Here is a 25,300-nt window from a genome sequence, read left to right as displayed (position 1 = left end):
GGTATTTCAGTGGGAAAGAATTTGTCTGCCAATGCAGGGGATGTGGGTTGGGTTCAATCCCCAGGTTAGGAAGATCCCCTGGAGAAGGAAATGGCAACCCACTCAGTATTCTTGTCTGGGAAATGCTATGGACAGAAGAGCCTGGCGGGCCACAGTCTTTGAGGTCACAGAGAGTCAGACATGACCTAGCAACTGGACAACAATGGCATAAACTAGACATACTGCATGGCGCAGTGAACTCCAGTTAAGGCTCTGGGGTAACCTGAATGGGAAGGAAGCCCACAAGGGTAGGGATATACACAGGTGTGTGGCTCCTTCACTTTGCTGTGCAGTAGAAGCTCACACAACATTGTAAAGCAAATATACTGCAATAAATTACAATTAAAAGTGAAAAAGGCAAAGCCTTGATAATGGTGTATCTCTCAGGAGTACCCTTCCACCCGGGCTCAAGAGGTTGTGGGCCCCTGGGAGAATCATACCAACAGCCAGAAATGCCTCTGGTCTCTTGTCTGGTCCACATAAGTCAGCTCCTTCCTAAATCCTCACAACATAAAGTCTTGCTGTTATGTCTGGGGGTCTCCAGAGCAGACTTGGGACTCCCAGGCCTCTCACAGTCTTCTGCGCTGCTCCCTTACCCCACCTCCGCTGCTGCGCCTGGAGGTCTCAGCACCCGGAAGCTGTGGGACTGCAGATGCCCAGTGGGGTCTCCCGCCCTTCCAGTGTCAGAGCCACTCCGTGCTGTGCACAGAGGCAGGGCGTGCCCCCAGCCCTGTCCTGCACCGAGTTGGCACCGTTTTGTCCCCTGTGCGCTGCAGGGTCCCTCTCAGTGACCAGAGCCTGGACCTGGAGCTTCCTGGAGCCTGTGCCTGAGTGCTCTGTCCACAGTGCTCCGGGACAAAGCCACGAGACAGATATCTTGGGGTCCACAGTCATCCCTCCATTCTTGACTCCTCAGGCAGATCAGCCCACTTCCACGCAAATCAGCTTGGGCAAATTAATGGAAGGATCCAGCCCACACCCACCCGACAGGGCACAGTGGGGTGACAGCTCAGGGTCCAACCAGCCAAAGGCGCCTGGTCACCCCAGGGGCACTCTAGCCCCCTGGCAGCTGGGGACGTGTCTCACTGCTTCCTGTCTGCACCCCACACAGTGTACTGGGTCTGCCTTGGGGCTGGGGCATATAGTAGGTGCTTACAAAATGCCCGCTGAATCAATCACTTGCTGGGTTCCTCTGAGATTTCTTGGACATGTGGTCTTTGCCTCCCACAAGATAGTACTAAAAACAGCAACATCAGCTACCATTACTGAACACTTACTGTGTTCAGTTCAGTTCATTTCAGGCGCTCAGTCATGTCCGAATTTTTGCGACCCCATGACCACAGTGCGCCAGGCCTCCCTGTGCATCACAAACTCCCGGATTTCACTCAAACTCATGTCTATAGAGTCGATGATGCCATCCAGCCATCTCATCCTCTGTCGTCCCCTTCTCCTCCTGCCCTCAATCTTTCCCAGCATCAGGGTCTTTTCCAATGAGTCAGCTCTTTGTATCAGGTGGCCAAAGTATTGGAGGTTCAACTTCAACATCAGTCCTTCCAGTGAACACCCAGGATTGATCTCCTTTAGGATGGACTTGTTGGATCTCCCTGCAGTCCAAGGGACTCTCAAGAATCTTCTCCAACACCACAGTTCAAAAGCATCAATTGTTTGGCGCTCAGCTTTCTTATAGTCCAACTCTCACATCCATACATGACTACTAGAAAAACCATTGCTTTGACTAGACGGACCTCTGTTGACAAAGTAATGTCTCTGCTTTTTAATATGCTGTCTAGGTACAAGCCCCATATCTCAGAAATCTCACAAGAACTCCAATAGCTGGGTGGTCTCATGTTCCTTCACCCCATTTAACAGATGAGAAAACACAAATGGGGGTCAGGATCCACATCTGGGCTATTTAACCCCCAAGCCTCCTTCTGAACACCCAGGCTCTGCTGCTTCCCAGGGTAATGTGACCTTGAGGAAGGTCACAGGGACTCAGGCCAAGTCTGAAAACAAGAAGAACCTTCAAGCAATGGCAATGTTGAAGTTGCTGGGAAGGCGGTTTCTGAGTGATTCTGAAATCACATTCTGTGGCCACTTGTCTGAGAGGACAAAGTGGAAATTCCCTGGTCTATGACCAACTCTGTCATTTACAAGCAAGAGCCTCTGGGCCTGAGGTGAAAGGGGAGCTCAGAACTTTAAACTCTTTTCTCCTGGGGAGAGGGGTCACCAGGTGCCATGCATGTACTATCACCTGCGTGCCAACCATTCTACTCGTAATCATGACAACAAGCCTCAAAGACTGCATGTCGGTCCCAGTTTCAGATGGGAAACTTAAGGTTCAGAGAGACGAAGTAATGTAATTAATGCCATAAGCAAGCTAGAATTTGCAGCCGGATTTGCCTGATGTCAGAGTAGAAGTTTGTTTTCACTGCACAGCTTCAGTTGTTGTTCATAATTTAGTAGGATATCTTACCATCTACAAACACATTGGATGACTCGGGACACAGAAGACGTTGGCTCTATCCTTGGTTCAGGGTTGGATCCCCTGTTGAAGGACATGGTAACCCACTCTAGTAGTTTTGTCTAGAAAATCCCATGAACAGAGGAGCTGACAGGCTACAGTCCATGGGGTCACAAAGACTCAGACATGACTGAAGTGACCTAGCACACACACACACACACACACACACACACACAGAAGGACACTGGACCATTTAGAAGGATATTGGATGACCTAGAAGGATACTGGGTACCCTATAAAGACATCTGATCAGCTAGAAGGATATTGGATTATCTAGAAGGATGATCTGATCATCCAGAAGGATATCTGATCATCTAGAAGGATATCTCAAGTGCTTCCTACCAAAATCTGAGTCCACTTGCTTTCACTCTCACGATCTTCATTATCGTTGTTATTACTCACATTTATGGATTTATAAAAGATACACCAGAATATACAAATCAAAACTGAACAGCTGGAAGAATTTTCAGAATATGAACATACCAATGTCACCAATACCAGAAGAGAAGGGCCATCAGTAGCATCCCTGAAGCCCTCTTAGTAACCCCTCCAGTCACCATGCCCTTCAATGGGTAGCCACTGTCCTGACTTCTAAAAGCACAGATTAGCTTGACTGTCTGGAAGTTCACATAAATCTCTCTTACAACCTGTGCTCTTTTGTGTTCAGCATAATGTTTGTGAGATTTTTCCGTGTTGCTATGTATAGCTGTGGTTTGTTGGTGTGGTATAATTACACAGTTTACCATTCTGCAGCAGACAGACATTTGAGTGGTTTCTGGTCATTTAACTCACTTGCTTTACTTCTGTTTTGGTGCAGCTGCAGAAAAGTGGGTCAGTCTCCCACAAAGGGACTTCAAATCTCTCCCTCCTCCTCGCTTAGCAGAGCGTATCAGAGATGAAGCGCAGAAGACCCCACGAAAGCCCAGTTTCTTTCTTTATGTTTTTAATTTATATTTTTAATGAAGGATAATTGCTTACAGAATTTAGTTGTTTTCCGTCAAATTTCAACAGGAATCAGCCATAGGTATATATATTTTTTACCCTATTTTTCTCTTTATATTTTTTATTTAATTTTTACTTTGTATGGAGTGTAGTTGATTTATCATGTTGTGTTAGTTTCAGAGATGCAGCAAAGAGACTCAGTTCTACATATGCATATATCTGTTCTCCATCAGATCCTTTTCTCACACAGGTTATCAGACAATATGGAGTAGAATTCCCTGTGTTGTACAGTAAGTCCTTGTTGATCATTTTATATACAGTAGTGTGTTTGTTAATCCTGAACTCCTAATTTATCCCTCCCTTGCCGGGAGCCTGCATGAGGAATCCTACCCGTGACAAGGGCTTGTGGCAGAGATCTGATGGGCAAGGCGAGTCAAATCTCAGGGCTTCCCCCTGGTATTTCATGAGCATGTACCCCAAAAAACCCAAGTCTGCCAGCCTTTGTGCTCTACTTTTCCACTCTTTTGACACACTCTGGAAAAAGTCAACTCAAGGCTTTAGTCTTCTGCATTTGAAAGGGTGTTTCAATCCAAAAACCCCTCTGATGGCTTTCTAGCCTGCCTGCAGAACTCGTGTACAGCTGTGCATGTCATTGTTTGAGGCCTCCCCACCGCGGGAGGCACAGGAAGCTTAAAACATCCTAGGAATGTAGGGGCTTCCGAGGAGTCAAAATCTTTAGAATAGGACTGATTAAAGGTTTCATTTGTTGAGCCAATACTTGCTGCCAAATTTTCACATCTTTTATTTGTAGATATAGTTGGTATATAGAAAAACAGGTAGTAGACCTGGTATTAGCAACATTAGATCTTTGAGTTAAGTACTTTCTTTGTTATAACCCACTGCACCTTTGTTCTACAGGAATGTAACTTTATTTAGTACTTTGAGGGTGATGCAGAGTAAAGGAAAAACACTTCTAGGGAAAAGGAGTTTTCTGGTTGATAGACAATTATCCAGGAAGAGAGCCATAAAAATGTTAACAGGCCTCTTGGCCAGAAGATAATGTAAACCACCTGAGACCTTTTGTATACAGGAGGGTATGCAAAAAGAAAGCCTGGTCTCAATGAGGGTCAGGACTGCTGCCCCTGCATAACTCTGCACATTCCATTATTTCTTTATGTACAGCTTGGGGTATATAAGCTGACTTTGAAAGATAAAGTTTTTGGAGTCTTGCACCGATGCTAGTCTTCCCCATGTCGTTCTTTTCTCCCCTTTTTCGGCTGAATTCCCATCTGGAGCGGGGAGGCTCACCACGCCTACTCACTTGCCCTGGCTGCTAAGATCCGCGTGAAAGGGAGCCTAAGGCGGGGCACCCTTCGATACTCAAGTGGGCATCGGTGGCCTAACATAGATGGTGCAAACCTCTTGTCTCGAGGTTTTATTGGTTTTCCCCGTAAACCAAGTTATTCAGCCTCTTTTTCTCCACCTAAGTTTCCTACTATACTATTTCTTCCTAATCTAATCTTATATTTCTAAATACATAACTTTTCCTCGCCTATCCGTCTCCCCTTCAAATCACCCTGGATCCCCCAGGGCTGGACCCTGGCACTCCCCCATCTTTCCGCTTAGTCTGCGAATCTGTTTTGATTTTGTAAATGAATTCATTCGTATCATTTTTTTAAGATTCCACATATAAGTGATGTCATATAGTATCGACTTTCTCTGCTTTTCTTCGATTAGTGTGAGCATCTCTTGGTAAGCCCAGCCTCTTTCAGTTTCCTCTTCCCCTGCAGACCTTCTGCATTAATAATAATAATTCTGAGCTGCATCTAGCCACCTCTGGCAGGTTTCATCCCAGATGGAATCCAGGCAGTGAGGCCATTTCAGTAAATGAGACTTTATGGGAAGGGATGACAGAGGAGCCTGGCAGGTTACAGTCCATAGGGGTGCAAGGAGTTGGACACAACTGAAGCGACTTAGCACATGAGTCAAGCAAAGGACTCTGGTCACTGGCTGAAAGGGGGTGTCTCTTAGGAGATGGGGGTTCACCTTCTCTGCAGTGAGGTTGGGGGCAGCAGGCTCCAAGCTCGGCCAGCTCTTCTCATTTCCACCTCCATCTATGCTGGCTAAGAAAGTAGCCCCTGGGTACAATGACTCATCTGTATCATGGGGATTCGGGGATTCGGGGATTTGCACTTACTCTGTGTGAACCACTTAGAACAGTGGCCAGCATGTAGCAGGGGCAGCTCTGGCTGACCTGTATTCTGACCCAAATTCTGCCACTCACCTGCTGCTGTGTGACTCTGGGCAGGTTCCTAACCGTGCTGGGCCCCAGTCGATGGTAACTATTCTCCATAGAATTTGCACTTCAGGGTCTAAGCCCTCTCCAGCTTCCTCCCATCCTCCACCTGGAGATCTCTATGGATCATGGAAAATAGTATCACCAAGTGTATCCCCACTGTTTCCAAGGAAGTGAAAACTCAGATTTGCTGGAAAGGTTCAGGAAATGATCAGTTCTATCTATTATATGCTGCTGATGGAGCCAAATAGGAAAAGGAGTACGTCAAGGCTGTATATTGTCACCCTGCTTATTTAACTTATATGCAGAGTACATCATGAGAAACGTTGGACTGGAAGAAACACAAGCTGAAATCAAGAGTGCCGGGAGAAATATCAATAACCTCAGATATGCAGATGACACCACCCTTATGGCAGAAAGTGAAGAGGAACTAAAAAGCCTCTTGATGAAACTGAAAGAGGAGAGTGAAAAAGTTGGGTTAAAGCTCAACATTCAGAAAACGAAGATCATGGCATCCAGTCACATCACTTCATGGCAAATAGATGGGGAAACAGTGGAAACAGTGTCAGACTTTATTTTTTGGGGCTCCAAAATCACTGCAGATGGTGACTGCAGCCATGAAATTAAAAGATACTTACTCCTTGGAAGAAAAGTTATGATCAACCTAGATAGCATATTCAAAAGCAGAGACATTACTTTGCCAACTAAGGTCCGTCTAGTCAAGGCCATGGTTTTTCATGTAGTCATGTATGGATGTGAGAGTTGGACTGTGAAGAAGGCTGAGCACTGAAGAATTGATGCTTTTGAACTGTGGTGTTGGAGAAGACTCTTGAGAGTCCCTTGGACTGCAAGGAGATCCAACCAGTCCATTCTAAAGGAGATCAACCATGGGATTTCTTTGGAAGGAATGATGCTAAAGCTGAAACTCCAGTACTTTGGCCACCTCATGTGAAGAGTTGACTCATTGGAAAAGACTTTGATGCTGGGAGGGATTGGGGGCAGGAGGAGAAGGGGACGACAGAGGATGAGATGGCTGGATGGCATCACTGACTCGATGGGTGTGAGTCTGAGTGAACTCCCGGAGCTGGTGATGGACAGGGAGGCCTGGCGTGCTGTGATTCATGGGGTCGCAAAGAGTCGGACACGACTGAGCAACTGAACTGAATTGAACTGAACTGATGGAACCAAAAGCTAGGGAGTTTCTAAATTTCAACCAATTTCAGAGAAAGGAAGAACTCTAAGAACCTTTCTATCTTCTGATTCAGCAATTTCACTTCTGGAAATTTATTTTAAAGAAACTTCTCTTTTGAAATAGACAAAGATTTATTATTATCATAGTCTTTTCTCTTCTTTTCTTTGGCCACATAGCATGGGGGACCTTAGTTCCCCAAACAGGGATCGAACCAGCACCCCATGCAATGGAAGCTCAGAGTCCTGACCACTGGACCATCAGGGAAGTCCCCAGAGTGTTTCTATAATGTTGAGCAATGGTGACCTAAAAGTCATAATGAAAAAAAATCCATAGAAACAGACCTAGGAACCAAAATGATAGGATTAGTATATAAACATATTACGACAGTCTTACACCTATGTTCTACATATTTAAGAAAATAAAGGAAAGCTTGAGCCTGTTAATTAGAAACAGAAAAAGAAAGGGAAGTCGCTGAGTCGTGTCTGACTCTTTGCGACCCCATGGACTGCAGCCTGCCAGGCTCCTCTGTCCATGGGATTTTCCAGGTAAGAATACTGGAGTGGGTGGCCATTTCCTTCTCCACTGGATCTTCCTGACCCAAGGAGCGAACCTGGGTCTCCTGTACTGCCGGCAGACTCTACTGTCTGAGCCACCAGGGAAGCCAATTAGAAACATAGAAGATATTAAAAAAAAAAAAAAACTAGATCAAATTTCTAGAGAGAATTAAAAACACTGAGGTGACGGAGTGGATAGGATTAATGCAGATTTCAGTTCAGTTCAGTCGCTCGGTCATGTCCGCCTCTTTGTGACCCCATGAATTGCAGCACGCCAGGCCTCCCTGTCCATCACCAACTCCTGGAGTTCGCTCAAACTCATGTCCATCGAGTCGGCGATACCATCCAGCCATCTCATTCTCTGTCGTCCCCTTCTCCTCCTGCCCCTAATCCCTCCCATCATCAGGGTCTTTTCCAATGAGTCAACTCTTCGCATGAGGTCGCCAAAGTATTGGAGTTTCAGCAGTAGCATCAGTCCTTCCAATGAACACCCAGGACTGATCTCCTTCAGAATGGACTGTTTGGACCTCCTTGCAGTCCAAGGGACTCTCAAGAGTCTTCTCCAACACCACAGTTCAAAAACATCAATTCTTTGGCGCTCAGCTTTCTTCACAATCCAACTCTCACATCCATACATGACCACTGGAAAAACCATAGCATTGACTAGACGGACTCTTGTTGGCAAAGTAATGTCTCTGCTTTTGAATATGCTATCTAGGTTGCTCATAACTTTCCTTCCAAGGAGTCGGCGTCCTTTAAGGAGTAGGTGATTGCAGTCTTCATGGCTGCAATCACCATCTGCAGTGATTTTGGAGCCCCCCAAAATAAAGTATGACACTGTTTCCACTGTTTGCCCATCTATTTCCCATGAAGTGATGGGGACGGATGCCATGATCTTCGTTTTCTGAATGTTGAGCTTTAAGCCAACTTTGTCACTCTCCTCTTTCAGTTTCATCAAGAGGCTTTTTAGTTCCTCTTCATTTTCTACCATAAGGGTGGGGTCATCTGCATATCTGAGGTTATTGATATTTCTCCCGGCAGTCTTGATTCCAGCTTGTGCTCCTTCCAGCCCAGCGTTTCTCATGATGTACTCTGCATATAAGTTAAATTAACAGGGTGACGATATACAGCCTTGACGTACTCCTTTTCCTATTTGGAACCAGTCTGTTGTTCCATGTCCAGTTCTAACTGTTGCTTCCTGACCTGCATATAGGTTTCTCAAGAGGTAGGTCAGGTGGTCTGGTATTCCCATCTCTTTCAGAATTTTCCACAGTTTATTGTGATCCACACAGTCAAAGACTTTGGCATAGTCAATAAAGCAGAAATAGATGTTTTTCTGGAACTCTCTTGCCTTTTCCATGATCCAGCGGATGTTGGCAATTTGATCTCTGGCTCCTCTGCCTTTTCTAAAACCAGCTTGAACATCTGGAATTTCATGGTTCCCGTATTGCTGAAGCCTGGCTTGGAGAATTTTGTGCATTACTTTACTAGCATGTGAGATAAGTGCAATTGTGCGGTAGCTTTGAGCATTCTTTGGCATTGCCTTTCTTTGGGATTGGAATGAAAACTGACCTTTTCCAGTCCCGTGACCACTGCTGAGTTTTCCAGATTTGCTGGCATATTGAGGGAAGCACTTTCACAGCATCGTCTTTCAGGATTTGAAATAGCTCCGCTGGAATTCCATCACCTCCACTAGCTATGTTCATAGTGATGCTTTCTAAGGCCCACTTGACTTCACATTCCAGGGTGTCTGGCTCTAGGTGAGTGATCACACCGTCGTGATTATCTGCATCGTGAAGCTCTTTTTTGTACAGTTTTTCTGCATATTCTTGCCACCTCTTAATATCTTCTGCTTCTGTTAGGTCCATACCATTTCTATCCTTTATCGAGCCCATCTTTGCATGAAATGTTCCCTTGGTATCTCTAATTTTCTTGAAGAGATCTCTAGTCTTTCCCATTCTGTTCTTTTCCTCTATTTCTTTGCCTTGATTGCTGAGGAAGGCTTTCCTATCTCTCCTTGCTATTCTTTGGAACTCTGCTTTCAAATGCTTATATCTTTCCTTTTCTCCTTTGCTTTTTGCTTCTCTTCTTTTCACAGCTATTTGTAAGTCTTTCCCAGACAGCCATTTTGCTTTTTTGCATTTCTTTTCCATGGGGATGGTCTTGATCCCTGTCTCCTGTACAATGTCACGAACCTCATTCCATAGTTCATCAGGCACTCTGTCTATCAGATCTAGGCCCTTAAATCTATTTCTCACTTCCACTGTATAGTCATAAGGGATTTGATTGAGGTCATACCTGAATGGTTAAGTGGTTTCCCCTACTTTCTTCAATTTGAGTCTGAATTTGGCAATAAGGGGTTCCTGATCTGAGCCACAGTCAGCTCCCGGTTTTGTTTTTGCTGACTGTATAGAGCTTCTCCATCTTTGGCTGCAAAGAATGTAATCAATCTGATATCGGTATTGACCATCTGGGGATGTCCATGTGTAGAGTCTTCTCTTGTGTTGTTGGAAGAGAGTGTTGGCTATGACCAGTGCGTTCTCTTGGCAAAACTCTATTAGCCTTTGCCCTGCTTCATTCCGTACTCCAAGGCCAAATTTGCCTGTTTCTCCAGGTGTTTCTTGACTTCCTACTTTTGCATTCTCAGTTCAGTTCAGTTCAGTCCAGTTCAGTCGCTCAGTCGTGTCCGACTCTTCTATAAAAAAAAAGGACATCTTTTGGGGTGTTAGTTATAAAAGGTCTTGTAGGTCTTCATAGAACTGTTCAACTTCAGCTTTTTCAGCATTACTGGTTGGGCCATAGGCTTGGATTACTGTGATATTGAATGGTTTCCCTTGGAAATGAACAGAGATCATTCTGTCGTTTTTGAGGTTGCATCCAAGTACTGCATTTCGGACCCTTTTGTTGACCATGATGGCTACTAAATTTCTTCTAAGGGATTCCTGCCCACAGTAGTAGATATAATGGTCATCTGAGTTAAATTCACCCATTCCAGTCCATTTTAGTTCGCTGATTCCTAGAATGTTGACATCACTCTTGCCATCTCCTGTTTGTCCGCTTCCAAGTTGCCTTGATTCATGGACCTAACATTCCAGGTTCCTATGCAATATTGCTCTTTACAGCATCGGACCTTGCTTCTATCAACAGTCACATCCGCAACTGGGTATTGTTTTTGCTTTGGCTCCATCCCTTCATTCTTTCTGGAGTTATTTCTCCACTGATCTCCAGTAGCATATTGGGCACTTACCGACCTGGGGAGTTCCTCTTTCAATATCCTATCATTTTGCCTTTTCATACTGTTCATGAGGTTGTCAAGACAAGAATACTGAAGTGGTTTGCCATTCCCTTCTTCAGTGGACCACTTAGACAATGTAAAAGAAAAGGATAGCTATTTATTCTGTTCATTTTAAGCAGCAAAGGTGCAGATGAAGATGATAGTGGTGGGAGTCACCGAAGCTCACAGTTGTTGGTTTCTGGCTACTGACTGAGCTCTGTCTCCATATCACCTCATTTAATTCCCACAAGTCTATGAAGCAGGTGCTATGGTAACCAAGCTGGACCCTATGGTGCTTTCCCAGGACAGACCTGCCCCCACATGGGTCTTCCACCTGCCTCTCTCTATAAAAAACTTTAACCTCCTAGATCTTCCCCAAGTGCCAAAGAGTACATTTAATCAGAAAAGTGAGAAAAATGCAAAGCCAAAAGGAAACAGTCAAGCAAGACAAAAATAATAGTTTAGCCATTAAACAAACTCGAGGACATTTAGTTCCTCCTTAAAGGCTGTTCTGAGCCAGTCATATGAACTGCTTCACAGACTCCACCATGTGGAAGGAGGTAACTGTATGTAAGCTGTCACAAGCACATAGACTCCAGACGATTTGAACCAGAAGGTTGACGATATTGATCCCTTAATTCTCTTACCACCAACCAATCAGAAGAATGCCCACAGGCTGACCACACACCCCCAACCCCCTCCCCCTCATCCTGTCTTTAAAGCCTTTCCCTGAAAGCCACCATGGGACTTCAGGCCTTTTGAGAAAGAGTCGGACACAACTGGACGACTGAACTGAACTGAACTGAGCATTAGCTGTCTGGACTGCTTGCTTGGTGCCCTGCAGTCAACGATGCTCTTTACTTCACTGTGACCGGAAGGCAGTAGACTGGCTTTTCTGGGCAAGCGGACTCAGGTTTGGTTCCATAACACTCTCACCACCCTGTTTCACGCATGAGAAAATGGAAGAGGTGGAGCTGAGCTGCTTTCTCCGGGTGCAGCAGCTGGAATGCCAGGGAGGCAGCCTGGGCTTGGGTCCCACCTCCCAGCCTCTTCGTCTCCCTGTGATGCTACATAACCGGTGTGGCGGTCACCATAATGACATTTTATTGCAGGTGTGTTGTGTGCAGAGTGTTGTGTGTATGTGGTCTCTAAACCCCACGGCCATCAGAGGAGAGAGGGCCGGTTGCCTCCACATTGTCCATGTTCTGCAAATGAGGAAAGCAAGGCTCTTGAGGTCAAGTGATTTGCCCAGGGTCCCAAGCTGGTAGGAGAAGAAGCCAGAGTGTGAATGCGTTCCCTTTGAACTGTGCCCTGGGACCTCTGGGGATGTCTGGGACAGCAGATTTTGAAGACTTTTGGCAGCATCTATCAAGTCTTCTCTCCCACTAGGGCAAAGACTTCTGGAATCAGCAGAAGTCCTGGCTACTTTTGCTTCTGCCCAATTGAGATGAACTCAGGGGGAAGCTGGGGCTCAGAAGGGTAACCACAGACCTAGAAGAGAGCACAGGAAGGTCCCACATTGGTAACAGCAAAGAGGTAAGGAGCATGTGACTACAGAGCACGCCTAGGGGAGGCACCCAAGAGGATGCCAGAGAGATTTCATGTGTGTGCTGCTGAGTATTCTGCATGCAGATGGCTTTTCCATTATGAGATGATCAGTTAATGACTGAGTCTAGGAATAAAGGAAAACTAGATTTTAAAGAGACAGAGAAGAGGGAGAGGGAGATCGCCCAGCAGTGACTTGGCTTCTTCTGTGTAGACCAGTCAGCTGGCAGCAAAGAGGTCAGCCTGTGCTCTATGCTCTTGAACAGCGGTCTGACAGGCACCGAAGAAGCCCAGTTTCTGCTCTCGTGGGCTCTCCAGCAAACCTCAGAAGGTTACTGGTAGAGCATTGTAGCAGACTATCCATTTGTAATGCCAAGCATGTCTTGCCATCAGCACCTCCACCCTAGCTGGGCTGGGTCCAGGCCATTCTCCTCATTAGGAGTCCCACCTTAAACTGCGGAGGACCTTCTGCAGGGCAAGTAGTCAACACATGTCAGTTGCCTTCAAGTTGTATGTGTGCTTTGACTCGGCAAGCCCACTTCGGGAGCACACCCTGTAGAAACAATCCTGGGCAGGGACGAGGTTTCATCTCAAAGACTTCTTTCACTGTCCTGCTGTGTAGTCTAGAATAGTATGATATTGGAAATAACCCATATGCCCAACAATAGGGGATTCTTTAAATGAATGGCATACAAGGCTACCTTTCAAAATTATCTGCAGGAGATGGTTTAACAACATACAAATATGTTTAGGTTATTTTAGTAAATGAAAAGACAGACTACAAAGTATGACCTGTAGTGTTTACCTAATTTGGTCAGGGAAAAGTGTGGAAAGATATATACAGAGAGTAATAGAACCAGGACAACATTGACACCAAGATGGTAATGATGGAACAACTTAAGTGCCCATCAAAGGATGAGTGCGTAAAGAAGACATCGTTCATATGTGTGTGTGTGTGTGTACAAACATCTTAAAATAGAGAGTAGAATGGTGGTTACGAGGAAGTGCGGGAGGGGGAGAGCTAAGACAAATATTGTATAAGTATACACACTTGCAACAGGTAGTAAATAGGTCCTACACAGTATAGTGAATATTGACAACAATGTTGTGTTATAATCACCAAACTTGCCAAGAGACTGGATCTTCATTATTCCAACCACAAAGAGAAATTGTAATTACATGACGTGATAGAAATGCTAATTATTGCTGCACTAACACTCAGATCATGATATATAAATGTATCAAATCAATATATTGTCCCCTTAAATTGACACAGTTGTATGTCAATTTCATTGAAAAAATTAATGGTGATGAATGGATTCACAAAGGATTTTAAATTGCTTCTAGTTGTTCAAGCTCTCCAAATCTTCTATGTCAATCATGCAATCAAAACCATTTTTAAAAGCTATTAAAAACAGGAATAATAAAAATCTGCATTGCCAGAAAAGAGGAAACACAAAGCGCCTGGGTGACCTCCGGCAGGGCTGAAGCTGGGAGGGGGGAGTGAGCTCAGCAGGCAGGGCCATCTGATATAAGGGGCTGCTGGCTCGCAAGGGGCCTTCCAGACGCTGCCTCCACTGCTCTGTGCTGGGGTCATGGGCCTCTCCCTGCTCTGCATGCTGCTGGTCTTTGCTGGTGAGTGGGGACAGCACCCACAGCCGGGGAGGCGGGGAGGGAGGCTGGGGTGCCCTGTACCTCTTTCCTAAACTGAGCTGCTGTGTTGATCGTCCCTGACCCGGTCTCCCAGTCCCCCACTATTCGGCCCCCTGCAGGAGTCATCAGTGGCTCAATCCCTTGGAACAGTGGCTTCAGCCAGAGGGCTGTGGGTGGCCAAGCTGGGTGGCAGGCAGAGGCGGGAAACTAGACGTTCACAAACTGGGCTCCAGCTGAACTGACGTCTGTGGTACTTCAGACACAAACTATGGAAATGGATCTGCTCTCTTGCATCCCTCTGACCAGATAATAGTGATCTCTCACATATGCACACCTCTCCACACTTTCAGGGGCCTTTCCTGGTGGCTCAGTCAGTAAAGAATCCACCTGCAGTGCAAGAGACCCAGGTTCCCTCCCTGGGTTGGCAAGATCCCCTGGAGAAGAAAATGGCAATCCACTCCAGTATCCTTGCCTGGGAAATCCCGCGGACAGCGGAGCCTAGCAGGCTAGAGTCCGTGGGGTCGAGGAGTTGAACATGACTTAGCGATAAACCACCATCTTTTCAGAACCCTTCAGCTCCCTTGACCCTGGGGGTTCTGTTGTCCACTGGGAAATGGTGAAGTTTCCACCTGATCTTTAACAGATCAAATGTTGCATATCTGGGTGCTAGCAAACTGGAGTGTTTACTTGTTGATCCATCTCAGAATATGTGATCTGAGAAAGCACTTGCATTTCGTTTTTAACGTGCTTTATGCTATTTTGGGACTCCCAGATTCCCGAGAGGAGCGCACCACCAGGGTTACAGTGAAAACCACTAGGAAAGCTGTAATCAACTGCAGAAATTCATCTCTCAGATGCAAAGAGGCAATATGGTGTAGAGATGAAATACACAGATTAACCTGCATTCAGATGCTGGCCCATCAGCTTCCGGTGCTATGACCTTGGCCAAGTCCCCCTACCCCTCTATACCTCATCTGTAAAGTGGGCACAATAACATCCTCTTCACTGGGTTGTTAGAAGGGCTCTAATGAGAAAATATGTACAAAACCCCTAGCAAGGGTGAGGAACAGTTAGCGAGCAGTCACTTAACACAAAGCGCATGCCTGAGTTAGTGGTGATGTTGTCCCTGCTGCTGTCGCTAACCCTTGGGAGAAGGGGCGCCATCCCTCTCAGCGACAGCTGAGGATGGAAAAAGCAACCGAGGCAGGAATCACTGTTAAGCTAAGTCAGTGTCCCGAAGCCCTCTTGACCACCAGTTGAGCTCCTCGATTCCCCAGGGCTGGGTTGACCTCACTGTAAAACTGGAAGAAATAAGACCACTGAAAACACACCAAATCAAACCTGAATTTGTTTGCTTGGCGAGGAACAGCTGCAGAATTCAGGTGTGAAGTTGTGTGTCTACTTCTAAGCTGAAATAGAAAGGTCTAAACTTGGGGTGCACAAGTAGATGGAAGTTCAGCAAAGAGGTGAGATTCCGAATTCAGATCCCTGGCTGGCCTATTGGGAGGACATTAACTCTCGGCCGTGGTCTGTTTCTAGGGCCTTATCACCAAATCTGGGGTTCCAGGGGGCTTGAGGTCATTCCTCAGCAGAGTCACAATTAAGGTTTCTCTGTAGCATCTGTACAGCTAGAGCCACCGAGCAAACAAGAGTGGCAGCGTGGGCTTCCACACACCGGGGACACGACCTACCTGCAAGTCCCGGCCTCTACCAGCTGACGTTTAGCTGCAGCCCTGGTGGCTCAGACAGTAAAGAATCTGCCTGAAGTGGATCCAGATTCCATCCCTGGGTCGGGCAGATCCCCTGGAGAACAGAATGGCTGTCCACTCCCGGATCCTTGCCTGGAGAATCCCATGGACAGAGGAGCCAGGCAGGCTACCGTCCGTGGGGTTGCAAAGAGTCAGGCACCACTGAGTAACTATCCCTTTCTTCACAAGGCAAGCACCCTGCTTCTGATGGCACCCCTACCCACTGCATGAGTTCATCCCAGACCCAGCTTTCCCTAGTGTAGGGCTCTCCCCTGGTTACTACTCACTTTATTTGAGTGTAGAGCTTCCATTATAACACCGTCTACTTGAGGGTGAGGGTGGGGGGAGCCTCCACAACTGGGATCACTCGAAGGGGCCTCCCCAGCCCAGTCTCTCTGCGATTCTGGGCTCCATCTGTGTTCCTGAGTCATCCCCGAGGTTGCACACAGGTACATCCAGTCCCCTTCACATCTCGTCTCTTTCTCCCAAATTCTTCTGTGAATTCATTGGCTTAATATATTTTATTTCTCCTCACTGAATATAATGCATCCCTCTCTCCCAACAAAGTGAATTCCCCTTATGATCAATTCTCACCAGCAGATATTATGACTGAAGTGAAAAATATTCATGAAAAACACTGATTTCTAAATCACGCTGCTTTCCAGAAGAGCAATGCATATTTTTTTAAAGAGGGTTTTTTAAATGATTCTATTTATTTTATTTTATTGCTGGCTGTGCTGGGTCTCCGTTGCTGGGCGAGGTTTCTCTCTGTTAGCGGTGTATGGGCTTCTCAGCACGGGGACTCTCTTGTTGTGGAGGGAAAGTTCTAGGGGACGTGGGTTTCAGTAGTTGCGGCACGTGGGCTCTGTAGTTGTGGCTCCTGGCATGATAGCTGTGGCGCATGGGCTTAGCTGCTCCTCGGCACGCAGGAACTTCCTGGACCAGGGACTGAACCTGTGTCTCCTGCACTGGCGGGCAGATTCTTTACCACTGAGCCACCAGGAAAGCCCCACGCATACTGTTTAATGTGTGGATTCTCTATGGGCTGTGGTGGGAGTTGGGGGTGGTGGGGGGAGTGTCTTCCTACTATCGAATGTGAACCCAGAGACAGAGAGCAGAGCCAGGCTGCCCTGGGTTAGCGTCCTGCTCCTCTGGTTACCAGCTACTATGACCTGGAGCAAGTTACTGAAGCTCAGTGTGCTCATCCCTAAAATGGAGATTAAAAACAGCATTTATGGTTCCGATACTGGTTTCTTAGTTTTCATACATACACCATGATGAGAGGATACTGAATGGGGAGGTGTATGAGACCTCTTTGTATGATCCTGGCAACTTTTCTCTACATCAAGAATAAACCAAAATAAAAGGATTGTTTTAAAACAGAATATCTCATGGAAAGGGAGGAGTCAATGGGTCTCTACATGAAAAGATCCTTGGTAATCAGTTACCAATTCTCATTATGCTTCCAATAGCCACAGCGTTTGTGGTTACTTTATTATCCAAGGTCACTGTTTTGGCCCAGGCAGAGCAGAGGTGCCAGGCCTGCAGCCCACTGGACTCCCCTGAGATTCACATCCTCTCCCTGTGGCTGGGCTCCTTGGCAGGTGTGGCTCCAGCTGAGGGCGACATGCTGGACCTGAACAAGATGGTCAAACAAGTGACGGGGAAGACCCCCATCTTCTTCTATTCGTCCTACGGCTGCTACTGCGGAATTGGTGGCCAAGGCCAACCCAGAGATGCCACAGACTGGTAATTCCTCCCAACTGTGCTCTGTCTCTACCCAGGGACCCTCCTCTCTCCTCTCCTGTGTCCTCTCCACCCATTTATTCATCTGGTACCATGTGCTGTTGAAGTCTAGCCTGGAGTTTGGGCATTACCTTGCCAGCACGTGAAATGAGCCCAGTTGTACAGTAGTTTGAACATTCTTTGGCATTGCCTTTCTTTGGGATCAGAATGGAACCTGACTTTTTCAGTCCTGCGGCCACTGCTGTTTTCCAAATTTCTCTGGCTTATTGAGTGTAGCACTTTTACAGCATCATCTTCTAGGATTTGAAAGAGCTCAACTGGAATTCCATCACTTCCAACAACTTTCTTCCTAGTAATGCTTCCTAAGGCCTACTTGACTTCACCCAACAGGATGTCTGGCTGTTGGTGAAAGACCACACTATGGTGGTTATCCAGGTTATTAAGTCCTTTTTTGTATAGTTCTTCTCTGTATTCTTGCCACGTCTTCTTAATCTCTTCCACTTGTTAGGTCTATACCATTTCTGTCCTTTACTGTGCATGAAATATCCCCCTGGTAGCTCCAGTTTTGTTGACGAGATCTCTAGTCCTTCCCATTCTACTGTCTCCCTCTATATCTTTGCATTGATCAATGAGGAAGGCTTTCTTATCTCTCCTTGCTCTTCTCTGGAACTCTGCATTGATTTGGATATCTCTTTCCCTTTCTCTTCTGTCTTTCGCGTCTCTTCTTTTCTCAGCTATTTCTAAGGTATTCTCAGACAACTATTTTACTTTCTTAGGTATCTTTTTCTTTGGGATGATTTTGGTTACCACCTCCTGGACAATGTTCCAAACCTCAGTCCATAGTTTTTCTTCAAGGCACTCTGTCTATCAGATCTAATCCCTTGAATCTATTAATTATAATCACCTCCACTGTATAATCATAAAGGATTTAATTTAGTTCTTACCTGAACGGTCTCATGTTCTTCCCTGCTAGGAACTCTGCTGAGCTCTGATCCAGCCTCAGCCCTTCTGGAGGGTTCCCCAGAGTTTCTGAAGTCTGCCTTGCACTGTCCACCCCAAACTAGTTAGAAGAGCCACAAACACTTCCCATTGCCATTGAACGTTGTTGTTGTTTTTTTTCAAAGTCCCACTTCTTTTTGCCATGGTCTCACTTGGTTTTCATAGCAACCAGGGATCTGCCAGAGGAGGGATGAGAGCCAGCCTGGCCCGAGGTCAGCACCCTCACCCACCACATACAGGCTGTATGATCCTGGGCCAGTGGCCTGACCGCCCAGAGCCTCAGTTTCCTCATTTGTGAAATGAGGATAATGCTAGTACCTCTATCCTGGAGCGGCCAAAAGGATTAAGAGAGAATTCCTAGGTAGAGCAGGTGCCTGGTACACAGGAGGGAATCTTCCTTCATAGCTCAGACGGTAAAGAATCTGCCTGCAGTGCAGGAGACCTGGGTTCGATCCCTGGGTCAGGAAGATCCCCTGGAGAAGGAAATGGCAAGCCACTCCAGTATTCTTGCCTGGAGAGTCACATGGACAGAGCAGCCTGGCAGGCTACAGTCCATGGGGTCGCAAGAATCAGACACGACTTAGAGACTAAACCACCACCTGGTACACAGGAAGTACTCGAGAACTTCTAGCTGGAAAGAAGACTAGACCCTGCAGGCCTTGACTTCCGAGGCAGACACGCAGTTTCTGCTCTGGGGCAGGGGCAACCTGAGACTCAAGCCAGCCAAGGACTCATCCTCCTCCTGTCCTCTCCTGCCAGGTGCTGCCACGAACACGACTGCTGCTATGGTAACCTGACACTTCACGACTGTGACTACCGCTATGACCACTATGACTACACCTTTTTCCGAGGGAAAGTCCAGTGTTGTGAGTGCCTGGGCCTCAGGGTTGGAGTAGGAGGCTGAGCAAAGGAGCTAGAGCACGCATTGCTTTTGTATGCTGTGTGACAAAGCACTAGCTGCTCAGCCTCTCTGTTTTTCTCATATGTCCACTGGCAATATCTGGGCTGTGAAGGAGAAGCAGCAATAGGGGCAGGAGGACGGAGAGGTCCCATAGAGAATTTGACCCCTTTAGGATGTGGAAGGATGCCAGACCTCAGCTTAGATCCCAGACCCACCACTGACCAGCTGCGTGACCTTGAATACTTTGCTGAACTTCTCTGAACATCAAGATCCTCTTCTGGAAACTCAGGGTGATAACAGTATTCTACTCCATAAAGTTAATTCAAAAACTAAAATAAGAGGAGACATAGGTGCCCTGCAGATGCATCCTTGAATAATCACTCAGGCTACCAAGGTTCATTTCAGTTCAGTCCCTCAGTCATGTCCGACTCTTTGTGACCCCATTAACCAAGCACACCAGGCCTCCCTGTCCATCACCAACTCCCAGAGTTCACCCAAACCCATGTCTATTGAGTCGGTGATGCCATCCAACCATCTCATCCTCTGTTGTCCCCTTCTCCTCCTGCCCTCAATCTTTCCCACCATCAGGATATTTTTCAATGAATCAGTTCTTCGCATCACGTGGCCAAAGTTTGGAGTGTCAGCTTCAGCATCAGTCCTTCCAATGAATATTCAGGACTGATTTCCTTTAGGATGGACTGGTTGGATTGCCTTGCGGTCCAAGGGACTCTCAAGCGTCTTCTCCAACACCACAGTTCAAAACCATCAATTCTTCAGTGTTCAGTTTTCCTTAGAGTCCAATTCTCACATCCATACATGACCACTGGAAAAATCGTAACTTTGATAGATGGACCTTTTGGCAAAGTAATATCTCTGGTTTTCAATATGCTGTCTAGTTGGTCATAACTCTTCTTTTAAGGAGTAAGTGTCTTTTAATTTCATGGCTGCAATCACCATCTGCAGTAATTTTAGAGCACCAAAAAATAAAGTCTGACACTGTTTCCACTGTTTTCCCATCTATTTCCCATGAAGTGATGGGACCGGATGCCAATATTTTGGTTTTCTGAATATTGAGCTTTAAGCCAACTTTTTCACTCTCCTCTTTCACTTTCATCAAGAGGTTCTTTCATTCTTCTTCACTTTCTGCCATAAGGGTGGTATCATCTGCATATCTGAGGCTATTGATAATTCTCCTGGCAATCTTGATTCCAGCTTGTGCTTCCTCCAGCCCAGCGTTTCTCATGATGTTCTCTGCATATAACTTAAATAAGCAGGGTGATAATATACAGCCTTGACATACTCCTTTTCCTATTTGGAACCAGTCTGTTGTTCCATGTCCAGTTCTAACTGTTGCTTCCTGACCTGCATACAGGTTTCTCAAAAGGCAAGTCAGGGGGTCTGGTATTGCCAGCTCTTTCAGAATTTTCCACAGTTTATTGTGATCCACACAGTCAAAGGCATTGGCATAGTCAATAAAGCAGAAATAGATGTTTTTCTGGAACTCTCTTGCTTTTTCCATGATCCAGTGGATGTTGGCTATTTGATCTTTGGTTCCTCTGCCTTTTCAAAAACAAGCTTGAACATGTGGAAGTTCACGGCTCATGTATTTCTGAAGCCTGGCTTGGAGAATTTTGAGCAATACATTACTAGTGTGTGAGAGGAGTGCAATTGTGCGGTAGTTTGAACATTCTTTGGCATTGCCTTTCTTTGGGACTAGAATGAAAACTGACCTTTTCCAGTCCTGTGGCCACTGCTGAGTTTTCCAGATTTGCTGGCATATTGAGGGAAGCACTTTCAAAGAATCAACTTTCAGGATTTGAAACAGCTCAACTGGAATTCCATCACCTCCACTAGCTTTTTTTATAGTGATGCTTCCTAAGGCCCATTTGTCTTCACATTCCACGATGTCTGGCTCTAGGTGAGTGATCACACTATCGTGATTATTTGGGTCATGAAGATCTTTTTTGTACAGTTCTTCTGTGTATTCTTGCCACCTCTTCTTAATATCTTCTGCTTCTGTTAGGTCCATACCATTTCTGTCCTTTATTGAGCCCATCTTTACATGAAAGTTTCCCTTGGTATCTCTAATTTTCTTGAAGAGATCTCTAGTTTTTCTCATTCTATTCTTTTCCTGTATTTCTTTGCATTGATTGCTGAGGAAGGCTTTCTTACCTCTCCTTGCTATTCTTTGGAACTCTGCTTTCAAATGGGTATATCTTTCCTTTTCTCCTTTGCTTTTTGCTTCCCTTCTTTTCACAGCTATTTGTAAGCCCTCCTCAGACAGCCATTTTGCTTTTTTTGCATTTCTTTTTCTTGGGGATGGCCTTGATCCCTGTCTCCTGTACAGGGCCACGAACCTCATTCCATAGTTCATCAGGCACTCTGTCTATCAGATCTAGTCCCTTAAATCTATTTCTCACTTCCACTGTATAGTCATAAGGGATTTGATTAAGCTCATACCTGAATGGTCTAGTGGTTTTCCCCACTTTCTTCAATTTCAGTCTGAATTTGTCCCTAAGGAGTTCAAGACCTGAGCCACAGTCAGCTCCCAGTCTTGTTTTTGCTGACTGTACAGAGCTTATCCATCTTTGGCTGCAAAGAATATAATCAATCTGATTTCAGTGTTGACCATCTGGTGATGTCCACGTGTAGAGTCTTCTCTTGTGTTGTTGGGAAGAGGGTGTTTGCTGTGACCAGTGCGTTCTCTTGGCAGAATTCTATTAGTCTTTGCCCTGCTTCATTCTGTACTCCAAGGCCAAATTTGCCTGTTACTCCAGGTGTTTCTTGACTTCCTACTTTTGCATTCAATCCCTTTAATGAAAGGAAATCTTTTCTCAATTTTTGTTCTAGAAGGTCTTGTAGGTCTTCATAGAACTGTTCAACCTCAGCTTCTTCAGTGTTACTGGTCAGGGCGTAGACTTGGATTACCATGATATTGCATGATTTCCCTTGGAAACGAACAGAGATCATTCTCTCATTTTTGAGATTGCATCCAAGTACTGCATTTCAGACTCTTTTGCTGACCATGATGGCTACTCCATTTCTTCTGAGGGATTCCTGCCCACAGTAGTAGATGTAATGGTCATCTGAGTTAAATTCACCCATTCCAGTCCATCTTAGTTTGCTGATTCCTAGAATGTCAACGTTCACTCTTGCCATCTCCTGTTTGACCACTTCCAATTTGCCTTGATTCATGGGCCTAACATTCCAGGTTCCTATGCAATATTGCTCTTTATAGCATCAGACCTTGCTTTTATCACCAGCCCCATCCACAAATGGGTGTGGTTTTTGCTTTGCCTCATCCCTTCATTCTTTCTGAAGTTATTTCTCCACTGATCTCCAGTAGCATATTGGGCACCTTCTGACCTGGGGAGTTCCCCTTTCAGTGTCCTATTTTTTGCCTTTTAATACTGTTCATGGGGTTCTCAAGGCAAGAATACTGAAGTGGTTTGCCATTTCCTTCTCTAGGGACCACATTCTGTCAGACCTCTCCACCATGACGCATCCGTCTTGGGTGGCCCTGCGGTCATGGCTTGGTTTCATTGAATTACTGAGGTTACTGTTCATTTTTTCATCATCATGGGTTCTTAGAGCAGCCCAGACAGGAGGCAGCCCCACCCTGGTGATCATTTTCTTCTTGTTGTTCGTGGTCACTATGTCGCATCTTACTCTTTGCAACCCCATGAAGTTTGACCCATCTGTCTCCTCTGTCCATGGGATTTCCCAGGCAAAAATACTGGAGCATGTTGCCATTTCCTTCCTTGCGGGATTTTCCTGACCCAGGACTTGAACCCATGTCTCCTGCTTGGCAGGCAAATTCTGAGCCACCTGGGAAGCCCTGATCTCCATTTTACTGACAAGAAAACTGAAACTAGAGTGAACAGTTTGCTCAGGGTCACACAGCTACAAATGAGTAGTCTGGGCTGTAACCCAGGACACCAAGCCCCAGGGTCCACGCATGGAGAAATGCGGCAAGTTCCGGGGCTGGAAGGTGAATGGGCTCACCAGCTGTCCCTGTTAACTGAGAACTTAGTGGCAACAGCTGATATGGCCAAGATTTATTCATCATTTACTATGTGCTAAAGGCTTTGCCTTCTTATTTTAATCTGAATATATATGTGTGTGTGTGTATGTGTATGTGTGTGTGTATACATATTCTTTTTCAGATTCTTATCCCTTACAGATTATTACAAAATACTGAGCAGAGTTCCCCATGCTATACAGTAGGTCCGGCTCTCTTATCCCCATTTGACAGATGGTGAAACTGAAGCACCATGTCCATCTTTCATCAGAGTCTTTGCACATGCTGTTCCTTCTGCCAGGAACGGCCCCTCTCCTCCACCCTGGCTTTCCAGAGTAGGAGCAACAGCTCACTCTTCTGATCTCAGCTCAAATGGCTTTTGACATTCAGTCAGTCCCATTGGTTACCAGCTCAGAACCCCTGCCTCGTGCCTGACTCCCAGGTAAGCATGGTTGCACTCACTTCTGTGAAGGGCAGGGAGGCCTGGCACACTGCCATCCATGGGGTCACAGAGAGTCAGACACGACTGAGCGACCAAACACCAACGACCACACACTTCTCCGACACTGCCCCCCATCCCGGGGAGTGTGAGCTCGGGCATCCGTTCTGTTCTCCTCTCCCCCCGGGACTGTCGAGGGACAGGTGCTCAGCTGTTTACTGAACGGGTGAATGAACACAGCAGCAATGGCACACAGGGAGGTCACACCCCTGCCCGAGGGCACAGAGCCAGAGTCCAGGGAGCTGGGAGGGGCACCAAAGGCTGGACAAGGGCTGAGCTGCCTTCAGCGGCTCCCCTCCAGGGGGGCTACCCACCCTACCACGGGAAGGGGCAGACCACTTAAGTGCCCTCCTCCACCCCGTCGCAGCCACCAAGGGGAGCTGGTGTGAGCAACAGCTGTGCGCCTGTGACAAGACGTTGGCTTTCTGCCTCCAGCGGAACCTGAACACCTACAAGAGTCACCTGCGTCATCTGTCCAGATGCGAGGGCGAGATCCCCAAGTGCCGCACCCTCTAGCCTGTCCCCCTGCATCTTGAGCTCTGAGGAAGACCCCCAGGACCACTGGACACAGCCCTGACCCAGCCTGGTGCCTTTAAAGCACTCCTGGGAAGAGGACAGGGCTTGGCCTCGCCCCTAGCTCCCACTTGCCTCTTGGACCTTCTGAATCTCCCCAGCTGTCTCCTCTGAGGGTGGATTGAGATTTTAGGGAAAACCAAGGCCAGGGAGCTGCCAGGGGGAGTGTGTGTTTTGGCATGGGTGGCAGGGTCTCAGGCGGGGTGGGGCAGGTTCTTACTTCATGACCACTCACCAGGCCCCTCCAGGCTCTCCCTGCCCCTGAAACACCATCCAAGCAGCTGCCAGAGTGGCCTCTGTAAAAGGCAATACGGATCTTTCTGTCAATGGGACTCTGCTTGTTCAAACCCCAAGGCCCTAAGTCCTGCCTCCCACTCCATCTCACCCCTCCAGTCATCACAGGACACACGTGTTCCTATGGCTGGTTCATGCTGATGTGTGGCAGAAACCAATGCAATATCATAAAGCAATTATCCTCCAATTAAAAATAAATAATGAAAATGAAACCCACAACCCCAAGGCCCTGCACCATCCAGGATGGGTCAGGGGGCGGCAGGCGGGGTGTCTGGGACCTGTTACTGCCTGGCACTGTGTCCCTCTCCCTTGGAGCCTTAGGGACTCTCGCAGACTTGGCTAATGCCTGTCTTGGACTCATTGCAGCTCTGGTGCCCAAAGCAGTACTCCGAACCCAGAAGGGGTTCAGGAAATACTTTTCGAGGCAAGGACTAGACCAAGCTCCCTGGGCTCCAGGCACCTGGTCTGCAGGCCATGGGACTTCCGGGCACTCTTTCCTCTCT

General features: G+C 46.6%; 1 protein-coding gene across 2 annotated transcripts; it reads left to right on the top strand.

Moving 5' to 3' along the window:
- On the top strand, nt 13,932-25,005 carry LOC102168673 (group IID secretory phospholipase A2). Of its 2 annotated transcripts, XM_018054948.1 has the most exons (4): nt 13,932-13,998; nt 17,369-17,513; nt 19,269-19,375; nt 24,298-25,005. In XM_018054948.1, exons 1-4 carry the CDS (start codon nt 13,959-13,961, stop codon nt 24,444-24,446), a joined length of 441 nt encoding a protein of 146 aa, XP_017910437.1. In that variant the 5' UTR covers nt 13,932-13,958; the 3' UTR covers nt 24,447-25,005. The 2 variants fall into 2 exon arrangements, with proteins under 2 accessions (XP_017910437.1, XP_017910447.1); XM_018054958.1 differs by lacking the exon at nt 19,269-19,375 and having other exon boundaries at nt 24,298-24,439.

The sequence above is a fragment of the Capra hircus genome, chromosome 2, assembly GCF_001704415.2.
Source record: "Capra hircus breed San Clemente chromosome 2, ASM170441v1, whole genome shotgun sequence".
NCBI lineage: Eukaryota > Metazoa > Chordata > Mammalia > Artiodactyla > Bovidae > Capra > Capra hircus.
Note: the sequence above shows the minus strand (reverse complement) of the source record. Positions and strands in the feature narration are given on the sequence as shown.

Excerpts from the sequence above, each read along its gene's own strand:
- LOC102168673 (XM_018054948.1), top strand. The coding sequence starts at position 13,959 with ATGGGCCTCTCCCTGCTCTGCATGCTGCTGGTCTTTGCTG. Across the intron at positions 13,999-17,368 it reads CATGCTGCTGGTCTTTGCTG|GTGTGGCTCCAGCTGAGGGC; the intron begins GTGAGTGGGGAC and ends GCTCCTTGGCAG. Across the intron at positions 17,514-19,268 it reads CCCAGAGATGCCACAGACTG|GTGCTGCCACGAACACGACT; the intron begins GTAATTCCTCCC and ends CTCTCCTGCCAG.